The sequence below is a fragment of the Ascidiella aspersa genome, chromosome 4 (assembly GCF_963924565.1).
Source record: "Ascidiella aspersa chromosome 4, kaAscAspe10.2, whole genome shotgun sequence".
In the NCBI taxonomy this organism is placed as follows: Eukaryota; Metazoa; Chordata; class Ascidiacea; order Phlebobranchia; family Ascidiidae; genus Ascidiella; species Ascidiella aspersa.
In genome coordinates, this window is record NC_139450.1 from 20,182,826 (window position 1) to 20,201,964 (window position 19,139).

The window sequence follows — 19,139 nt, forward strand, 5'->3', positions numbered from 1 at the left end:
CTTGTTTAACTTTGTGGTTAAAGACCCTTTAACATCATTTTTTTTCGAAAATTTATTAACATTTTTAGAATAATATCTTTCATACCCACGAGGATGTTTAAAGTAAAATACTGGATCCTTAGGGTTTAAATCCAATTTTGTTTTTTGCTTCTAATTGAAATGTGTGAGTAAAAGTCACAAAGCCCATGTGCTTACAGTTACACTGTTACTTCTAATGTAGAATGATATGTATTACACCGACCGCAAAAAGAGGCGATTTTCAGAAGTCAATTATTTGGTCAGGAAGTATTTTCATGGGTAGTTTGTCAGTTTAAGTGGGCTATTATAAATTCCTAGAGACATTAACAAACTGGCATTTGCTGCCTAAACATTTTATTTTTAGGAAAACCTTTAAGCTCTCTGTTAGCTTATGATCCAATCTTGTGACACAGCTTTTCAATGCCATATAAATGAAAAAAATCATATTCAGTTAACCTTTCAACCATGCTTCTAAATGTAAGGAATAGAGGGGCTCACGCTACTCACGCTGCTCAAGGTTTATTTGTTGATTTTCAATCATTTTACCCTGTATGTTGTCCACCAATATTTATTATTTTAATTATCCTCAGTAGGCACAAACACGTTCAAATAATTCAAACTTAAAAAACCATGCAACCCAATGCCTTTATGAATTTCCTATTGTTCTGAGAATGTTTCTGTTGGTTTTCAAAATTTTCTTTAAAAATATATTGTTTCATTTGTGCAATTCGAGGTCTTTTTATTGTCCATGTAGTATATTTTTTGTTTTCTTTGTTAGGCGTTCTTAGGTTGCCTAAAATCAATCTTAATAAAAACTCAATCTTAAATATTATTTTGTCACTAAATTGTTATCCTCAAATAGTAATCTGATTCCTGATGATAGTAGTATAATTTAAGAGTGCCTAAAAAAAAGAAACTAGGGAATAACAATTTGAATTTGCAGTTTGATATTACTGTAATAAAGTTGGTAAGGAAGAGCAACCCAAGTGTGTTTAAAGCTCCAAAAGCGTTAGTACTTACAGAACTCAAACCCAGCAAGTTAAAGATACATTCCGAAACAAACCACCTTCGTAACATTTTATTTTTTAACATTTTAAAAATTTAATTTGACTACAACATTGAATTTAAAGTTCACTGACGGTATTTATCAATAAAAGTCTAGTTTTTAGTTCCTCATAGTTTGACACCCCTGCGCATACTTTTATTGAATTTTGACCACTTCCTAGGACCTAAGCAATACATTCTGCTTTTACCACCATGCTTAAAATCTGTAAAGAGGTATTTAAAATGTTCACCCCATACTGCTAATTGTATGAGTTTCTCTATTTCTTCTGATTAATGAAAATGTTTTATCTTACTAAAAAAATTTGTTTGTGTCAGCAACTTCTGCTGTTTTGTCTTTTTTAGCATTTTTAGTGATATACCACTATTTCTAATACGGTTTCACAAATATAAGTTATTAGGGGTCTCATTTGGCTTGATATATTTTATTTGCCATACCACCATTGGCACATTTCTGCAATCTAGTATGATCATGGAAAAAACATATAATTTTCAGCTTTAAACAGACTCATTGTGTTTGACATATAAATTTTTCAAGGCCACAATTTATCTCACAGCACTCCCCACGTCGAGATTCAAATGAAGATTGGGAGGTACCAGACAAAGAAATTGAATGGGGTGAAAAGATTGGTTCTGGTTCATATGGAATTGTATACAGATGTCGGTGGCATGGTATTGTTGCAGTTAAAGTACTAAATGTATCTGAGCCTACACCTTCTCAACTTCAAGAGTTCAAAAATGAAGTAGCTGTTTTAAGGTATGTTTATCAGGCATTTAAAAAAAGACAATGCAGGATAATTATCTAACTTGAAACAGTGCAATGATAGTATATAGAAGTGAAAAATAATGTTCTTACTTTTTTTCTGCCTTAAAATCATATTTTAAAATTCATTCTTCAACTATTTCAACAACTCTAACAGAGCAATAAAGCCCACATGATGTCCATGTTACTTTTAATGTGGAATAAACTGATTGTATACACCCTAGATGTTGGAATAATAAAAACAGTGCACAGAAAAAAAAATTCATAGCTTGCATGTTGGGTATTCTGTTTTCACGCCCTTTGCTAAAGCCTTAATTTTCCTGGTTTTTAAACCCACGTAGGTTAAGCTATGATGTAGTTTAATGTGGCTTGTTTAAAATAAAATTTTCAAGTAAGATCAAACTTGGTTTTTGTGTTAAAAACGTGTACTCAGTTAAATAGTAATTACCCATCATCTTGTTTTTTACACTTTTGTATTTTGTGTATTTTTACACTGATGTCAATTACACAGTCATGTTTGTTTTACCTTGAACTTAACAGCACTGTTTTTTGTTGTTGTTTTTTTATCGTAACTTTTTGCTGTTGTTTTTTGTACCTTTATACTGTTGCATTTCAACTGTTGATAAGTTACCTGTCAACAGCAGTAGGGACTTTCAGTTTAATTTTTGTTAAATAACACTCTTATTCCAGTAACGCTCTTAAATAACGCTTGTTAAAAATGCCTGCAACTTTATAAACAACAACTTCTCAAATTTATATATATATACTGTTGCTACTAGGCATAGTATTAATAAAAAATCTAAACAGCTTCTCTTTCGCAAGAGTTTTTTAAGGTGAATGACAGAAATGCTCTTTACTATAGTTCACCTATTTTGTAGGTATGCAGTCTACGTATTTGTTAGAATTTTGTTTTTGTTGATTTTTGTAGAAAAACCCGGCATGTCAACATACTTCTTTTTATGGGTTATACTATAAAGAACCAGCTTTGTATTGTGACTCAGTGGTGCGACGGTTCCAGTCTATATCGTCACTTACATGTGCTTGATACAAAATTTGACATGTTGCAGACTATAGACATTGCCCGTCAGGCTGCCCAGGGAATGGAGTAAGTATTTAAATAAAATTGATTTATGTTGAATATGTGGTTTGAACATTTGGCTGCTTAAATACCCATTTTTATTACAAACATTCGATATGCAGCATAGTCTATACCAGTATGGCAGAAAGCTGGCGACTATGTCGGCCGAAGAATCAGGCAGAAAACAGAATAAATTGGCCCAAAAAAATTTTGTTTTTTAATTCAAAATTTTTGTTTTTAATTTTTTTTGAAAGATCAATTTTTCCAAAAAGAACTTGTGCTTGTTCTACACATATTAAATCAAATTTATTTTCAAAATGCTTTATATGTAGGAACACTATGCAGTAAAATTGGCAATAATTAATTTTTTATTGAGTTAAAAAAGCAAACATGATAGTTGCCATTCCTGTTAAATAGACAGGTATGACATTCCCATGGGTCAAGGATGTGTACATCTATATCAAGGATCTACACCAGGCCATGCTTCTCCACCTAAGGCTTAAAACTACATTTTGGGCTGTTTTAATTATGTAAACGCAAAAAAAATTCGCGCTACGCGCCAACTCCTGCCTTTTCGCTATGGTTGTGCCTCTCAAGAAATTTTTTTTCCCAAAAGGTTCGATCCATACCTTGGTATGTTGCACTTCACTGTGTGACTCTAATTTCAAAAAACAATTTCTAATAACTTGGATTATAAATATCGTTCAACAAAAAAAAAAAATTGTTCCAATTTTTTCTGATTTTTGATCTGATTTTGAGCTACATGTGTGCACATGGGAGTTCACCCCAAAACAGCTAACATTGTTAGAGTTAGAAAAGCAGACATTTGCACCTTTAGTCCCCATTGAACTTCAGCATACCCTTTATGTATTGCTTTATGTCACAAAAAAATTGGCGTCTACGGCGCAACTTTTTGCTAATTCATTTACTTGTTAACAGTCTTGTTTATCGTCTAAACATAGCAAGGTTGATAGATTCCTTAGGCGAACACATCATTTAAGTTTAGGGCGCGATGAAAAAAAAACGAAGAATTTAGCCCGAAAATGCTTGTCACCAGAAGGCTGGCAAGATTCTGCCAGCCTGGTCTATACCGGTAGTTTCCAATCAGGGTCCATGAACCCCCAGGAGTCCACAGGGTAAATTTTGAGGGTCAAAAAGATATGCATGCACAAGATCAATGCAAATTGGTAAAAAAATTCTACATGCATGGCTTAAATGGCAAAATACACCACATTTGGTGCAATTACAAATATCAGGCCAGAGGATATTATGAGGTCTGTCATAATAGAACATGTTAACTCAAGTTAATTAGGCAAATGACTTTACTGAATATTTTTGCCATGATGTCTCATTTCCCCTAAACTTTTTTTTAGTTCCCCCTAATAATTACTAAAACTTGACTTGTGCTTGAAGTTATTTTGGAGATGACATGAATTGACTTGGACTTGGCCTAGATTGATTATTTCAAATTTATGTTTATAATACTTAATTCTTTCCTTTCTAGAAAAAGTCTGCTTACTCTACCAACAATCTTATTTCACAATGTAATGTATTTAAGCATATTGTGAGTGGTTTGTTTTAGCCAAAAGCTGTGCATACAATAGTACAGTGATTCTCAACCGCTGGGCCGCGGGCCGATGCCTTTTCTGCTGGTCCGCTAAATAGATTACAATTTTAAATCTCCATTCCAAATGCAAGATGAAGGCTTGTCTATTAGAACTTTGCTTGTTCCGTAATTGACAGCATTGTGATGTAACATTGAGTTTACTTTGGACTTTATTCTATGTCACAATGCTGCAGTGCAAGGGTTGTGCCAAACTGTTTAAAAGTAGGCTACAACTTGTTTAAGTCTTAAACATTTAGACCAGTTACATGTGAAAGCTAAGAAGACTTTTAGTTGCATACTTTTGTCGTAATTACATTTTTGGTTAATTTTGATTTATGAAGGTCCACCGGTCCGTAAGCTAAAATGGTTGAGAACCACTGCAATAGTATCCTCTAATAAAGTTTACATACTTACTAAGAATATCCAAGCCCATACAGAAACAGGTATTATTTTGAACGTTTTGAAAAACTCTTTATTGGATTTTTAACATAGACTGCAAAATTATTTTTATTTTACAAACATATTTATCTTATGGTTATTTCAATGTCTACCTTATAAAAATCAAGCCTAATAATTAATTATCAAAAAAGCATAAAAAATACAATTTCTTTCCCTAGTCATTTAATAGGTATGATCAATTTTTTTGCATTTTTACCCTGTGGGTAAGTATTCAAAATTTTGAAACTTTTAAATTTGACCACGCTCATAAAAAAAATTTTCACTCTGAAAAAAAATATTTGTAGATCCCCCAATTTAGAAAAAACTAACCCCTAACACCCCACCTTCCAAAACTATTTATATTTTTCCATAAAGCTTTTAACAAAAATCATTCTAACACAAAACCAAAAAATAAATCTTAAGAAAAACAAGATATGTCGCTAAAATATTGTTTTGGCTGATATAACTAGATTTCTAAATTTGTTTGTGTCTGTGTCGGAAAATCCTAAACATTGTATATTGTACAGGTATCTTCATGCTAAGAACATCATTCACCGGGATATGAAGTCAAATAGTATCCTTCCATATTTTTTATTATATATTTATATTTTATACTTTGTAGTTGTCTTTAATATTTTGCCATTCTTGTTCTAATACTTGTAATCAGGGCTGCAAAGTCGGACTCTGTATTCCAGTTAGACCATGTAAGACTACCAGAGTCCAATGTGCGCATAAATTATGTGACCCCCCAATTACACTTCCATTACAAAACGTTTTTTTAGTTGTTTTTAGGATGAGAGACATTTAGTGACGGTTTTGCAAACATTTTTTGCTTAATTAGCAACGTTTTCTGTAATACACCAAACATTGTTATTTTAACAATCAATTTCTCCATGAGATTAACTCTATTTTTGTTTTTAACGTTAATAAAAGCTAGTTTGTCAAATTTGTAAGTGCTGTAAATCATTTATGTTGCTCTTTAACATATTTCTTAGATATATTTTTACTTGAGGATTATACTGTAAAAATTGGCGACTTTGGCTTGGCTACAGTCAAGTCTCGGTGGTCTGGTTCTGAACAGGTCATGCAGCCTACAGGGTCTATACTTTGGATGGCACCAGAAGTAAGTATGCAGCCATGTGTAATATTGTTACAACTAAACCAAACACTTGCTAATTTCATATACATGTACTTTAAACAAAAATTTAATCTTTGTCATAAATTTTAATATAGGTAATACGAATGGCTGATGGAAACCCTTATACATTTCAATCTGATGTCTATGCATTTGGAGTTGTCATGTTCGAACTAACAAGTGGAACTTTACCCTATAATCATATTGGAAACAGAGATATGGTATATGTTTACTCTCTTAGGCTTTGTCGTAACTGTTAGTATTACACCGGCCAACACTCGCCAAGCAAGTTTTAACGGTTATTGGTATTTTTTGCCGCTGTATCCGAAAATGACCTTGGTTTTTACTAATTTGTTCTAATTTTGAGATATTTCATGATTTTGTTAAAAAGGTGCATGTAAATCTTTACATTGATATTTTTTTTATGGTAGAACTTTGAGACCTTTTCTGTCTTTTACAAGCTTGTCCACATCTTATTCTTTCCTTTTTAATGCGATTTCTGAGAAAGCCTAGAAAACAACTAGCCTGCGGTGAGGTACGAAATCACGGCCTCGACCGTTCAAACGGTATACAGAGGGCAGTGGTGCTCTAGTTACAAGGCAATGGTGCTCTAGTTGTTTCTTGACTTGCTCCCCTCTACACCAGTTGTTAGAGCGAAATTCCCGGTATGGACGATGTCATGCGTTCAAACCGCACCGCAGGCTAGTTGTTTTTTTACCGCAGCCAATTTTTAATTGATCCACTTATTTCAGTTAGCCCCTCTGAAGGCTTCAAGTATACTATATTATATGTGCCGTTATCGTTTGTCAGTATGACTTCTTAAGGGCTAAATTGCAATTGTACACATTTGGCTTGTGTATTGATATTTTTGTTGCTTGTTAAAGCATAAAATAATCAATTATATAAAGCAAAGGGATCAGTCGATGTTTACTAATTTTGTTTTGGAAGACTAAATGATGTGACCAAGCAATCACGTTGGGGACTGCAAACAGTATTTAGCTATCATGTGGGCATCCAACCCGACCCAGTATCCCTCACACATGATCCTAATGTCCTGGTGGGACCTTTTCTCATCTCTTTGGTTATATGACCGAGGTTTGCACGAAAACGATTTAAGTGGTGGAAGACATAGTGAACGTTTATAGTCATCTTCACACACAAATCTTAGTACTTGGAAAGCCTATATTTCAGCAATTTTTGGTGATCTCAGTTTTTTTGTTTTCAAGGAATGTGTGTGTGACTAAAACATCGGGTTGCCAAAAAGCAGACTCCTAGTCTGTCATAGACTACACAAAACAAACATCTTTTATGACAGGATCTGAGGACCATTAAAAATACCTGATTTTAGTTTTTGATTGTCAAAGCAGGAAATTCTCCGCAAATACAACTGTAGCAGTTCCCAGTTATTGGAGGCTTTCACGAACTGCTTCATCAAACCAAGTTATGTGCAGTGATAGAATGGTGGCTTTCTCTCCAGCAACTTAAGGTCTACTGATGACTTCAACTCTCATATGGAAACCTTAGGTGGCCACCTTATTTTTTTCACCTAGTGATCATTACTATCTCGGCTGTGGCACAAGCATATGAAACACGAATATTTCTATAACCGCTTTGCCGGCCAATCAAAAAGTTTACCATTTTCAGGCTTCTCAGAATAGCCAGTAACCAGGTCTTTGTAATAGCATAACCAAGTGTTTGCAATACCGTCTTAATGTTATTGTACTCTTCTTAAAGTTTTCTTAGATCTTCATTTGGGAAGAATGCATATCTGTTACCATTGTGTAACAATGTAAACTTTAAACTTTTCCAACTGTGTATGAACAAGCGCCACCCTTGAGCTCTATACCAGTGCTCCGCAACCGGTGTGGCGCGAATTTCCCGGATGTGTTCTACTTGCGTTTTTAAGGATACGTTTTAACCTTATGCGATCATCCAATGGTAACTTAACTGAATACTCAAAACTTTTTTTGTTTTTCGCCGAAGTTAATTTCAAAGGAGTTTTTTTAACTAACTCAACTACCAGAAGTATAAATATACAGCAATTGTTTTTAAACTTTACACCAAAGTGAAAAATAATATTATCCATACGCTCGAAGTCGAAACCCAATAAATATCATTGAAAATGTATTATTGGGATTTTGTACCGCTGTTCCGAAAAATAAATTAGGAAAAAAATAATAAGGAAAATTGCCAGGTTCCATTTACCCCCACAATGTTCTCTGATCCGCTAATGCAAGGCGAGGGTGAGCAATTTTCAAAAGTTTTATTTAAACAGGCCGGTTTAATATATTTTAGAAAGAATGTAAAACCGCAAAATCGATAAAAGAATGTAAATTGTCAATTTTTCGACGCGTTTATCATAAATCGCCCATTTTCTGTTTGGCTGCCAAGGATAATTGCTTATGTTGTCTTTTCGATCGTCACATATATTTCGTATGTATGCCTCCGAATTGTTTTAGCTCTGTTCGTGTACCACAAGTGAAAAAAAGGTTGCAAGACACTGCTCTATATTACAGCACTCCCATTTTGGCCATAAGCTCTTCGATGTCTTTGTAGTAAACAAATTCATCTTGTTGACAAAATATAGAAGCAATTATTTTTCTCTCGAACAGTAAATGTTATGGAATCTCTGGTTCCAAGACATTTTTTGTCTTCGGGATGCCAGAATGTCTAAACTCTAAATGCTTCTTCAGATATCGTGAGATCCTGATGAGATTACTCAAAACCTCCTGCTAGAACAGTGGTTTTTAACCGGGGACGCCAAGCAATTCTTAGGGGCGAGCTACTCCAATATTTAGCTTTTTATAATTATTTTATTGGTTTCATGTTGCGTTGGTTGTTAATTCTGCTTGGATGCTGTCCCATGCTTTACATCAAAATGACACATGTGTTGATAATTAACTGAAGAAAAGCTGTTCATGACTTTGCGATTTGCGAGATTTTTAGGGCTACTCTATGTTAATAGTTTCAGGCAGTTACATGGAAGCATACAGAGATGCAAACGCATTTATAAAGGCGCGCCAAATATATGTTTGTTGTTTAAAGGTGATCAAGTGCCTAAGCGACATTTTAGCGACGCACTGTTTGAATACTTCTGGGTGAGCGAATCAAAGAAGCCTGTCGTCAGTCGTATCCCACAGCCCCTTGGTATTAACCCACAACAAACCCCATTTCTCCTGACCAAAAGCGTGTGTTTTACCAATTACACACGCTTTTGTTTACCGATTTATCTTTCAAAACTTCCGTGGTTCTTGAGCAATTCAATTTGCTACTTATTATTTTTAGACGTTTGCTACTTATTATTTTTAGACGTTTGCTACTTATTATGGCCGATAGAGGCCGATTGATGGTGAATAAAGATCTGAGTTCTGTACAGGGGTTCGGAACCATGCCACCCTACTCACAAACTGTTTTAGTCGGTTTTAACAACAAAAGTTGTTTTAACAACAAAACTGCGAAGCTTGGCGCAAACCTTTATTCGTATATTAAAATAGGTTAGCGCCGGGGCGCAAAATTTTTCTCTTTTTTGCGCAAATTTTTGTGTTATTTGCGGTATGGCCATTGCATTGTGTGTCATCACATATTTTAAAACACGATTAACACAATGTTTAATTTTTGCGCTTTGAAAGACATTTTTACGTGGTTTCCGTGTAGTTACCACTGTGGGGTTAATGTCTTCAAAACAGGTTTGTCACAATCATCTCGATGAAAAACAATATATTAAGCACGAGAATTTTTTTATGTGCTCAATACATCAGGCCTCCTATATTAAAGTTTACCAAATTTAAACAGAATAAACACAAAATTTTTCGATTAATAATCAACTTTTCTATTTTAATAAGGCACAAGGCAATTACCGGGGGGCGCGGTAGAAAAAAGGTTAAGAACCACTGTGTTAAAATGTTTTTGGAATAGCTTGTTTCAAACACACTTCCACCACTGTAACTTGCAGAGTTTTCCTCCTCGTCACAAAAATTATCATATTCCATGAGTTTATGATCTGAAATGGTCCTTCTGTTAGTTTTTTCTTTGCCTAAATAACTACCACATCAAACATAACAGCATCTAGTCTATAAACACATAATTACATAACAAGATGTAGGCATAGTATGATTGCTGAAGGGAGCGATGCAGCCTTATATATATATGTTGTGCCATACAACGAAACTGTGGCTTTTCTAATTGATTAGTATGTTATACACTCGCTTCATCTGCGTTGCTGTCTGATGGCGCACAGTTCACCAAAAGCCGAGGTAATCTCTCGCCAAGCTAACTTATACAGTACAACCTCATACACAGGCTCCACTAACTAATGAGTGTTTTAATACCGTATTACTAAAGTAATGGGATGCCACAATTACAATTATGTCTGATTGCTAATGGGGAATGCATACTGGTTAAGAAAAATTTACAATATGCATGTTACTGATAGTGGCGTTCAAATTGTTTCTTAGCAGATGTCGGAGTTAGCATCTCAAAATATATCACGCAAGTTGAACATAAGTTAGGGCCTACGCACCGGTCTTATCATTTAAATACTTTGATTTATCATGAGAAAACCTGAACGGATTTCGTACAAAAATCGTACTCAAAAAAAGTTGGATAGTTCAGGGGTGGCCAACCAAAAGAGCCACATCTCTTACTTAGTTTTAACCGCAGAGAGTCGCACCTTATATTTTCCGGGTACTTTTATGGGGCTGTTGGTGACACCTTTCTCGTCATGAATCAACAGAAAAACCTTTCATTTGTTTGTTTTAGTTTTCTTCTTTGTTGGACCATATGGCCAATTTAAACCCTTAGTCCCAAATACTTACTTTAATTCGAAACTGCCCTTGTTGCGCGACTGAAATTTTCTGGTTTGATACTGGAAAGAATATTTTTATCTAACTCGTTATGGCGAATTCAAATATTACATATTATTTTAATTTTTTTTTAATTCATAAAATATAAACCGGTCTTAGTATGGTGGTAATGTTGTTTTATTGTATATGTTTATTTTGCCTTTGGAATAGTTTTTTTATGTTAAATGTAATGGATTTACGAATTTTTTTAGGTATTTATCGCAGAAACAGAAAAATAAAAATATGTGTAGCCTGCTAACCCTCATGGGAATATAAAACAATAAAAATATACCCTGCGAATAATTTGGATTGTGTTCCAAAGTATTGATTGTCATTTGTCATTATGTAATAGCTATTAATATTTGGAAATCAAATTGTGAAAAAAAAACTCGTTCAACATTGTAATCAGTATAGATAGACTAGAATTAACATTACCTTATATATATATATTTTTTTTTAAAGATTTTATTTCAAGTGGGTCGTGGATACTTGAGACCCGAACTGGAAATGATTCGATGCGACACACCACGAGCTTGTAAAAGACTCATCGTCGTTTGTGTTAAGCGTAATCGAGACGAACGACCACTCTTTCCAAAGGTATTATTCAAAGATCAGCAGTTGGGGTTCACTTTGAGTGCAATTCGCTCCCGTGAAATGCTGATTGAAACTCGCTCGACCTCCCGGCGAGTGTCATATTAACTCCACCCGACCAAATGGTTATCTCAATTCGTTAAACTGCAACAACTATTGTTTACCACCTAAAACTTAAAAAGGGCAAATTGCTTAAAACTCTACCTAACTACTACCACGATCTGGTTAAACTCGCAAAAATATTCTGCTAAATAATTGAGTCGATCACTAGGTACAGTTGAACAAGGTATTTGCTCAGTAATTTGATTTGTTATAAAATGTTTTGAGGACATCTATTATGCTGTGAAAATGACAGAAGAAGAAATCTTCTATTGTTAAGTGTTTAGGATAAATAAATGTAGATTTTTTGATATAGTCAATATAAAATGAACACGAGAAACATAGCGTTTAAATCGTATGCAACAATTTAGGATAAATAAACGTTCCCAAAAATATGTTGCACTCCTTAAGAAAAATCAAAACTTAGGTAAAAAATTAAAGCGACCTCAACTATACCAGGCTGTTCGCGCGGTAAAACTATTTACAGCACGAACTGTTAAAAACCTTATTATGACAGAACCCCTGGTACACTAAAATACCTATTAAATCAATTCAATGTCATTGTGAATTTTTTTATTAATTAATCATTTATGATTGCCACAAGGTCTCTAAATATCTTTGAATTACTTTGCATACTAAAGAGTAAAAAACATTACATTTTCAGATTAAAAAAAAAATCTTTGCATTTTTTTATGTTCAGCTAAAGGTATTTAAAATTAATTGTTTTTTGAGCTAACTTCATCCCGGAAATTTTCCATGGCCAAACTAAAATTATGGATCTTCCCCTGGCCATAAAGCTGTTGGATAAGAGATCACCAAAATTATTTGATAATTTAAAACTGATAAATGCTATTATTATAATTTTTACTTTGAACCTAACATCCGCAGTTTTTTTTTCGTCCGACGCCTTGCCGTCTTCCCTAAACTAAATAGCTTATCTCTCAAGGTTACGTGGTTTGATATTGAATTCATCTCTTAAAACTTTATTTTCTCTCATAAAAAATCCTGGATCCACCCAGAACTCTTACTTGCTTGTCAAAAAAAGAAATTTATACCTTTGTTAAAATAAGAGTCCCAGCTTATTTTATACTATAATTTCTATTTCACTTGCGACCCATGAAAAAATTAAATACCCAACCCTGGTAAAGACAATTCAAGTATAAAACTATACATATAATTTATCGAGATTTATTTCCTAAATTTGATTTAGAAGGCCTAAATGTCTTCTGATCCGCCATCGTAAGGGGTTGCCATTCCGCAAAAAGCTCTGCCATTCATTATGTAAATTATTGACGAATACCAGGCGTTGCTTAGGTTAAATACAGTATTTCCCAGTTTAATTCTAGTTGATAAATGACTCTTGGCATTGTCCCGAGTCTCCCGACATTGTTAAGTGATTATCGCTGCACTAAACGCGAGGATTTGCGAAATCTACATTAATTTGGCCTTCTTAAACAAAATCTAAATTCCTATTAAGCTGTTGGCTGTCCATAGGGATGTTCAAAGTAGAATGTCGAATCCTTTGGATTCGAATCCAAATGGGATTCGAATCCAATTCTGCCGTTTATTTCGGGTAATTGGAACCGATATAATTTAATGTTTTACCGCGGATTGTTGCGCCTAATTGCACAAACGCGTGCGGTAATTTGGCCTCTCGCTGCGGCGACCAATTTACAGTGCTTGCTTTAAATGTAACCTGGTAGTGCAATGTCAGCGTTTTTTCGGGCGACCAATTACCGCGTCTCGCGATAACGTTCGTGTAATAATTAAGTGTCAATCAAGCGTTATTGGACGAGCGATCAACGAGTAATGTCTGGTGTGGAGTTCGCAATTTCCCTAAATGCGTTAAGTTGCAAAAGTAACATTACGGTGTAAAACGTGCTGGCCGTCCACAAAATGCGCTATAGGGTTACTTAAGGTCAACTTTAGGCCAATATTCAGCGAGGTTGTGCAGTTATGCGCAGTTTAATTGTCAAAAATTCGTTAAATCAATAGTAACTTTGTATTCTTTGCAGTGCATTATTTGACTGCATAACAGATCACGTTAGTAAAAAATAAGCCCCAAGACCCAACAATGCTTGAAAAAACAGGACCGAATTGCTTAAGACTTCTGTGTGCAGTGTTGCATTGTACTCACTATTGGCAAAAATATAAGTTTAGGCAACAACCTGGACAGTTGACATATTACAGTTTACACAACTGCTTCAAATGACAGAACTTTGTTAAGAATGTTGAACATATGGGAGATTTTTTTATTATTATGTACACATGTTAGAAAATTATTTGGGCGATTTATTGCTGTGATTGTGGGTCCTGTAGGGTACATTAAGATTAATCCCTACCCCAAACAAAATCGAGGTTAAATAATTTAATAAAAATATACTAGGATTCGCTATTCTGGATTCGTTATTCTAGATTCGAAACCTATTATTCTAGAATATCTTGGGATGCTACTTTGAGCATCCCTAGCTGTCCATCATATTTGCATATTGCTTCGTTACTAGGGTTTGTCTGATAACGTCGGATCACGCCGATAGCCGTGACAAAACGGTAGTTCGGAACACGCCCGATACTAGGGTGGTATCGGTGCAGATCTGACACCAAAGTTAATATAGGAATTTGAGCCATGATCTGCGGTATTCCGTACAATTTAACTCGTTAGTTAAAACCTAAAAACACCTTTGATTTACCTAATTTGCATTTTTGAGCATAGTTATGACTTCATTTGATTTTGGATCGAATCGGATCACATCGAAATACTTGGGTTTAAAACATATATCGGTACTGGAATAAAATGTATCGGACCTTCCTAGTTGTAACATTTAATTTCGCTCTGATCGTAAAACATTTAGCGTACATCGTAAAACAGCAAAGGTGCTAGTTGTCGGTCCACCGATTGTGTCTGAAAAGTTGGTTTATTAAAATAGGATACAATGCAAAAATAATGTATGTAAACAGGGAAGAAACGAGTGTGCACATTTTATTTTTTTAGGTTTCTTTTCTAATACGTATTGTACCATCCCTGTTTGCTGAAGCCGCGTGTTATATCGGCCTGCATCGCAATACAACCTATGACCGTTTTGGAAGTGAAATTGCTTTGACCATTAGGCGGCTATACCACGCCGCACTTGGCTAAGCCCGGCACACATCCTACCAAGGGAAATTCCCATAATCCGTTCTTATTACTGTCTGGGCCAAAAAACTTTCTTTCTATTTGGAGTATTGCGAGGCTGGTCGCTTTCCTTACACTAATGATATACGAACGAAATGCCGTCCGTTTAGCGGACAAAATGTGCCAAAAATATTTAGAGATACATTTAAAAGAGCATTTAAAAATCGCTTGTAACAATTTTTATGTTCGCATTGGCTGTAATCCACTTTACAGCTGTGAAGAGACAAGTTCAAAATTTATTTCAATTACACAACAATAGTACAATATAATGTGTAATGATAACTATAGCCAAAACATGATTCAACGAATGGGAGGGCCGTAGTAACGGGTAATAAGGCGCTGGCTCTTAAGACGAGAGCCGAGCACGTCCTTGTATCTGACTCCAAAGAAGCAGGCAGCTAAATTATCTGTCCTTAGCTTCTTGAACTTTATACAAAGTCACTTCACTCAGTAGATATTGCCCGTTGAGTATATAATCACAAACCTCAGAAGTGCCCACGATAAGGTAAAGCGGGGATTCAGGCCGCTATAGTCGGTAAGACGTATTATATAGAATTAATTGCGAACGCTGAAAACACCTAGTTCGGCGCAAGGTCACGCGTCAGTGGACTCCGGTCATGTATATAGTGACGTCAAATTAGACTATTACATATTAAATACTACACTTAATGACTTTCTTTCGTTTTGATTAAGCAGGCCCCAACTTGTTAAGGTCTGTCGGCTTAGAATACTTTGTCCTGGAAATACCGCGGTGGTTTAGTTGGATTCATAATTTGATTGCGCACTCTCGCGTCTTTCCTATTTGTAAATTATGACGAGTCATATGAATTTGTATGTTTGTTGTAGCATACTTTTTCTTTCAGTTATAAACCTATAAATTTAGCATAAATCGTGTTTTGTCTTGTTATTCTTTTTAAGTAAGGTGATTTTTTTTTATCTATAAAAATAAAATCTTGACAAATTTATACTGCAGTAAGTGTCATGGCATCGTCAGCCACTTGTTTGTTTGTTTTTTACTGACAACTGATGGTGGAACGCAAGTCAGTTATTTTGGGTTTGTGCACAACTCTTGAAAATGCTACGTAGTTTTGGCATACAGAAAGACATATCAAGTATTGCTCAATAAATTTGTCCAAATAAGAGATTAAAGCAAAAAGAAAGTTCGAGCTGAACCCCATGCGATAAACCAGGCCTGTGTGGTTAATTTTGCCGGCTCGCGTATACCTTATATTGCTCCAAAGAAGACATATTCCAATTAAAATGTTGTTGGGTGTTTTCAAAACTAAGTTTTAATAAAATTGATACTGAGCGATAATTTCAAAAAAACACTGCCGTTTTGTGTTAATCTTGTAAACGAATTTTTGGGCATTTTGTAACCATTTGAACTTACAAAATTTTGGGCTTTATAGCGAAGTCGATTCGTGACACTTCAGTCAGATTCAGCAAGGAACACCACGGGGTCGATGGCTTTGTGTTGTTTTAATTATTGGCTTATAATACGTGGCTTTTACAAATTTGCACGTGGTTAGTACAATATATTATTTAATAGCAATTAAAAGGACACTTCTTGATCGCTTTCCTACTTTTTTATTTTAATCGCGCGAATTGCAACGGTCATTATTTTACATTACCGGGAGGTCAAGTTGACAAAAATTTTATACCAGGTTTTGAGGTGATAAATATCCTATTTAACCTGAGCAACGCCGGGTATTTTGTCTAGATTAACATTATAAAAATATATTTTATAGATATGGGCTGAACTTGATGAAATATATCACGCACTACCACGCATTTGTCGAAGTCAATCTGATCCTGGATGTCTTAATCGTGCTGGAGTAACCACAGACGACGCTTACCGAATGCCTAAAACTCCGTTAATGCAAAATTCATTTAACTTTATCAGCCCATAAACTTTCTGTTGCTTTAAATAGGTTCTACCAATACTTAAAATTGTTAGTTTAAAATCTAATTTTCTTACTCCTTATAAGCATGTCCATGAAAGTGATTTTATAAACTGTGTAGAAAATTCGTGATTTTTTTACTTCTAAACTATTTTGTGTTCTGATTAATTATTATTCAACCAAGCTTATCGTTTTTATGAATGTTTTATTTTTTTTATTCGCTTGATGTGCCTCGTGTTATATCATCTGTCCTACTTTGGGGGCAATTTAGTGACGTGTTTAGATGCAATATTTTTTCATGATTTGCAGTGATTTGCTGCCCTTTAAATATTAGTATGATGTTGACAGTTTATTTCGAGAAGTGGTTAAATGCAATGGTTCTCAAACGTCTTTTCTTTAACTCAAATAGTTGATAATAAACGGTTCGTCGCTCGTGATCAGTTTTATCATACTATTCGACTCGTTCAAAAAGCTGTTTTATTTTAATGAATACATCTGCGACGCTCGAGCTGCAAGATTGTAATACTGAATTTCCTAATCTGACGACACGCCAGATCTAACATTTTGCTTAACCTCGAGGTGATGGTGCTCCTCATGAAATGTGAAAGTTAAATTAACCTTGTATGGCGGAACGGCAGTAGCTTTTCACCTGTTTATATGACGACAAAGCTACTATTTTTGCCAACTATTGGACCTTGGCCCGCAGCTTCGGATTGCTACATACGGAGAAGCTTTGGCATAGTTTTAATTTTTTTAATATATCATATTGGCGAAAGAAGTTTTTTTCAAACCTAATGATTTTGATTTCGAGGGCAATGTATTTGTTGGATAACAATTTTTGCCGAACACTCTTCGTTTTTATTTCTCACACATGGTAAGTAGCCTATGTTGCCAAGTGAGTTTCGCTAATAAAAGCCCATGTTCGCTTATTTTAATTAAAGGTCGTCCTTTAATATTAAAAGGATTACGCCTACAAAGAAGTCTGTTGCAGTTGGGTCGACTCTGTTTTTACTGTTTTACTTTGTTTTCTTATTTACGTTTTTAAATTCAGTTTATTTATTTTTCTTAATGGAAGAAAAAACAAGTTGTCACCTCTAAAACTTAACGAAACGTTACATGTTCGTTATTTTTTAATTTGCAAGATGGATAAAGCGGAAACTTATTTTCATGTTATTTTCTTGAAGTAATAAAAAATCGTTTGAAGGCTTTTAAACAGTTGCTTTAACAAAGGCGCATCGCTGCGTGTGACATCTCATTCGATATCCGGATATACGCCGTCTAAATCTAAACGGATAGCATGAAATATACGTAGCCAGGGGGGCTTAGGGGCCATGGCCCCCCCAAAATTTACAAATATTTTATTCTTAATAATTTGTTTTGTAGCATTTATGAGCAGTACCACAAAAGTCGATCAAGGGCATGCCACACCTTCAATTGTCATGCATTGTTACGTCACAAACGATGTGGTTAATATAACGTTTGCTGTACAATAATGTAGTTTAGTACTTCATTCAGTTTTTGCTCTGAGTGGTTTTTGTGTATTACGTTAACACTCAGTCAGTTGCTGCTCGAAACTGGTTGCTAGCATTGGTATTTGTGTTCGTTACGGCAGTAAATACAATGACAAAGGCTAAACAAAAAATTCCAACTTTTAGGCCCCCCCAAAAAAATTTCGGCTGGCTACGCCACTGTTGCCAAAACCAGATACTTGCATGTAGTTTGCAAGGACAAATGTGGAGATTGATGACTAACATATCGTTAACCTTTACCGTACTGTGTATCTTTAATTACTCGCTGACAATTGACACCGCATATATGGTTTAATAATTGTAATGTTGTTTTTGCAGGGGTTTCAACTTCTGTAATATAAGTACGGCATTAAAAGCAGTGGTTAGAAACAAATTCGCGGCACACTTTTTTCATAGAACCATACGTCTACAAGTATAACCAATTAAAAAGGTAGCAGGTAGCTGCCATAAAATGGTCGGTTATCTAATGCAGAGGTTGGCAATATACGGCGCGCGGGCTAGGCCATAGGCTTTTATCAGTGGTTTTCAAACTGGGCTCCGCGAGACAAATTTCTGGGACCGCGAAGCACCCAACAAAAAATCAACACGACGCTACTGAAGAAGAAATTGTTTTGTGCAATAACATTTTCAGGCAACTTACTTTTCCAAACCATGCTTAACAAACACAAAAATACTAACTATGCCGTACATAGGCCTAATATAATGGGACAAAATTCCAACGTGTTGGCGCTCGTTATCACAAGCTACAATTAGTTATTCATTCACGTGATTGCATGCTTCGAGTTGAAATGAGTATTGTGGCGTCATAATGTTGCGCTGTGTTAATACTGGCCTTGAAAGTAGTAATTCCATTCCCAACAACATATGAGTGTTAATGTGCATTTTCAGCACTATACTTTCTGTCAA

General features: G+C 35.0%; 1 protein-coding gene across 2 annotated transcripts in view; it reads left to right on the forward strand.

Annotated features, from left to right (window-relative positions):
• The window catches only part of LOC146148602 (serine/threonine-protein kinase B-raf-like), a 101,565-nt gene extending 83,654 nt beyond the window's left edge, over window positions 1-17,911 (forward strand). For both annotated transcript variants that reach the window (XM_083388417.1, XM_083388416.1), the window contains 7 exons: window positions 1,638-1,837; window positions 2,772-2,948; window positions 5,493-5,539; window positions 5,961-6,088; window positions 6,199-6,321; window positions 11,404-11,538; window positions 16,552-17,911. In XM_083388417.1, coding sequence (XP_083244543.1) covers window positions 1,638-1,837; window positions 2,772-2,948; window positions 5,493-5,539; window positions 5,961-6,088; window positions 6,199-6,321; window positions 11,404-11,538; window positions 16,552-16,713 — 972 coding nt within the window. In that variant the 3' untranslated portion in view covers window positions 16,714-17,911. The remainder of the gene's footprint in view (window positions 1-1,637; window positions 1,838-2,771; window positions 2,949-5,492; window positions 5,540-5,960; window positions 6,089-6,198; window positions 6,322-11,403; window positions 11,539-16,551) is intronic.
• Window positions 17,912-19,139: the final 1,228 nt, after the last annotated feature.